Below are 2577 nucleotides of genomic sequence, written 5' to 3'. Positions count from 1 at the left end.
TTTTGAGATAGAGTCTTGCTCTGTCAGCCAGGCTGGAGTGCAGTGGAACAATTGCTCACCACAACCTCTATCTTCTAGGTTCAAGTGATTCTCCTGCCTCAGCCTCCAGAGTAGCTGGGATTACAGGAGCTTGCCACCATGTCTGGTTGATTTTTGTATTTTTAGTAGAGACATGGTTTCGTTATGTTGGTCAGTCTGGTCTCAAACTTCTGACCTCAGGTGATCCGCCCACCTCGGCCTCCCAAAGTGTTGGGATTACAGGCGTGAGCCATGCCCAGCCAAATTTTAACTCATTCTATCTTGGTTAACTTATGAACTTTGAATATAATCATACCCAACTCACAGGACCTTTATAGGAATGAAATCAAAAAATTTATGTTAGAGCTATTCGTTAACTGTATTATACAAAATTAAGTTCACATTAGAAGAATTTAGCAGCAGCAGCAGAATTCACTAAGACTGAGTCTTGGGCCGGGCGTGGTGGCTCAAGCCTGTAATCCCAGCACTTTGGGAGGCCGAGACGGGCGGATCACGAAGTCAGGAGATCAAGACCATCCTGGCTAACACGGTGAAACCCCATCTCTACTAAAAAATACAAAAAAAGTAGCCGGGCGAGGTGGCAGGCGCCTGTAGTCCCAGCTACTCGGGAGGCTGAGGCAGGAGAATGGCATAAACCCAGGAGGCGGAGCTTGCAGTGAGCTGAGATCCAGCCACTGCACTCCAGCCTGGGCGGCAGAGAGAGAAACGTCTCAAAAAAAAAAAAAAAAGACTGAGTCTTGAATTGGCAGGATTTCTACACACGGAAAAGGTAGAGGAGGGCATTACAGACATTAAAAACTACAAATAAGGAAGTTTAAATGAGAAGTCTGAAGCCAAAAATATTTGTAAGGAAATGGAAAAAAAATGGAGAGGTGGTTTATGGAAAAACATAAATATCCAGTTAAAAGTGTAACCAGCATCACTTACCTTTCAACATGTCGATGTCATCACGTTCTATCTCAGCCATCCATTTGGGCGGAGAACTAGTAATAGGCTGTCAAAAAATAACATATCCATTCAGACACATAAAAAGTGTGAAGAGACCCTATTATTCTTATAAGAAATGTAGCCTGGGCCGGGCGCGGTGGCTCAAGCCTGTAATCCCAGCACTTTGGGAGGCCGAGGTGGGTGGATCACGAGGTCAGGAGATCGAGACCCTCCTGGCTAACACGGTGAAACCCCGTCTCTACTAAAATACAAAAAACTAGCCGGGCGCGGTGGCGGGCGCCTGTAGTCCCAGCTACTCGGAGGCTGAGGCCGGAGAATGGCGGGAACCCGGGAGGCGGAGCTTGCAGTGAGCCGAGATCGCGCCACTGCACACTCCAGCCTGGGCGACAGAGCGAGACTCCGTCTCAAAAAAAAAAAAAAAAAAAAAAAAAAAGAAATGTAGCCTGGGCCGGATGCGGTGGCTGCCAAGGTGGGCCGATTACTTGAGGTCAGGAGTCAGGAGTTTGAGACCCACCTGGCCAACAGGCAGAAACCCCATCTCTACTAAAAATACAAAAAAAATTAGCCAGGTGTGGTGGCACACACCTGTAAACTCAGCTACTTGGGAGGCTGAGGCACGAGAACTGCTTGAACCTCTTGAATGTGGGAGGCAGAGGTTGCAGTGAACCAAGATCATGCCACTGTACTCCAGCCTGGGTAAGAGTATTACTCTGTCTCAAAAAAGAAAAAGAAAAAATGCAGCTTGTCACATAGCCTTCAGGTTGTTTGAAAATACTGGCAGATTATAAGTTAAAAAACCTGGATTTCTCCAGGTTTGGCTATGGCCTACAAATAGTCACTGTAAAAAACATGGCTCATCTTTAAAGTCAGTCTCAGAGAAATTATTGTGGAAGAATAGTTATGACCACTATTACTGGTTTATGCATAACAAGTTAGTATAGCAATGAAAGAAATTACTTGAAATTCAGTTCTGGCAAAAGACTCCAATTCAACTGTTTGAAACACTAATCAGTAAGTAACATTCTCTGGCATAGGGGAAGATTCAAAGAAGAATCAAGAATGAAAAAATCCTCATTCTAAGTGAGAGAAATCTAGAATGGTCATGACTTGGAATTTCACAATTTTATTGTAGGTTTTAGAAAACTTCAGAATTTTACAATTTTTCATTTATGAAAGTGAACTTCAACCTATGAAAGAAGGGACCAGCGCAGTGGCTCACGCCTGTAATCCTAGCACTTTGGGAGGCCGAGGCGTGCGGATCAAGAGGTCAGGAGATCGAGACCATCCTGGCTAGCACCGTGAAAGCCCGTCTCTACTGAAAATACAAAAAAAAAATTAGCCCAGTGTGGTGGTGGGCGCCTGTAGTCCCAGCTACTCCGGAGGCTGAGGCAGGAAAATGGCATGAACCTGGGAGGCGGAGCTTGCAGTGAGTCGAGATCGTGCTACTGCATTCCAGCCTGGGCAACAGAGCGAGACTCCGTCTTAAAAATAAATAAATAAATAAGGCCGGGCGCAGTGGCTCAAGCCTGTAATCCCAGCACTTTGGGAGGCCGAGATGGGTGGATCACGAGGTCAGGAGATCGAGACCAT

The 2577-nt window shown here is 45.8% G+C and overlaps 1 protein-coding gene across 1 annotated transcript in view; it reads right to left on the bottom strand.

Moving 5' to 3' along the window:
* LIN52 (lin-52 DREAM MuvB core complex component) overlaps positions 1–2577 on the bottom strand; it is a 121268-nt gene that overhangs the window by 104983 nt on the left and 13708 nt on the right. The window contains exon 4 of the mRNA XM_017880484.1: positions 967–1033. Within this exon, the coding sequence (XP_017735973.1) occupies positions 967–1033 (67 nt within the window). The remainder of the gene's footprint in view (positions 1–966; positions 1034–2577) is intronic.

The sequence above is a fragment of the Rhinopithecus bieti genome, unplaced genomic scaffold (assembly GCF_001698545.2).
Source record: "Rhinopithecus bieti isolate Rb0 unplaced genomic scaffold, ASM169854v2 scaffold_11380, whole genome shotgun sequence".
NCBI classification, from domain to species: Eukaryota; Metazoa; Chordata; class Mammalia; order Primates; family Cercopithecidae; genus Rhinopithecus; species Rhinopithecus bieti.
Note: the sequence above shows the minus strand (reverse complement) of the source record. Positions and strands in the feature narration are given on the sequence as shown.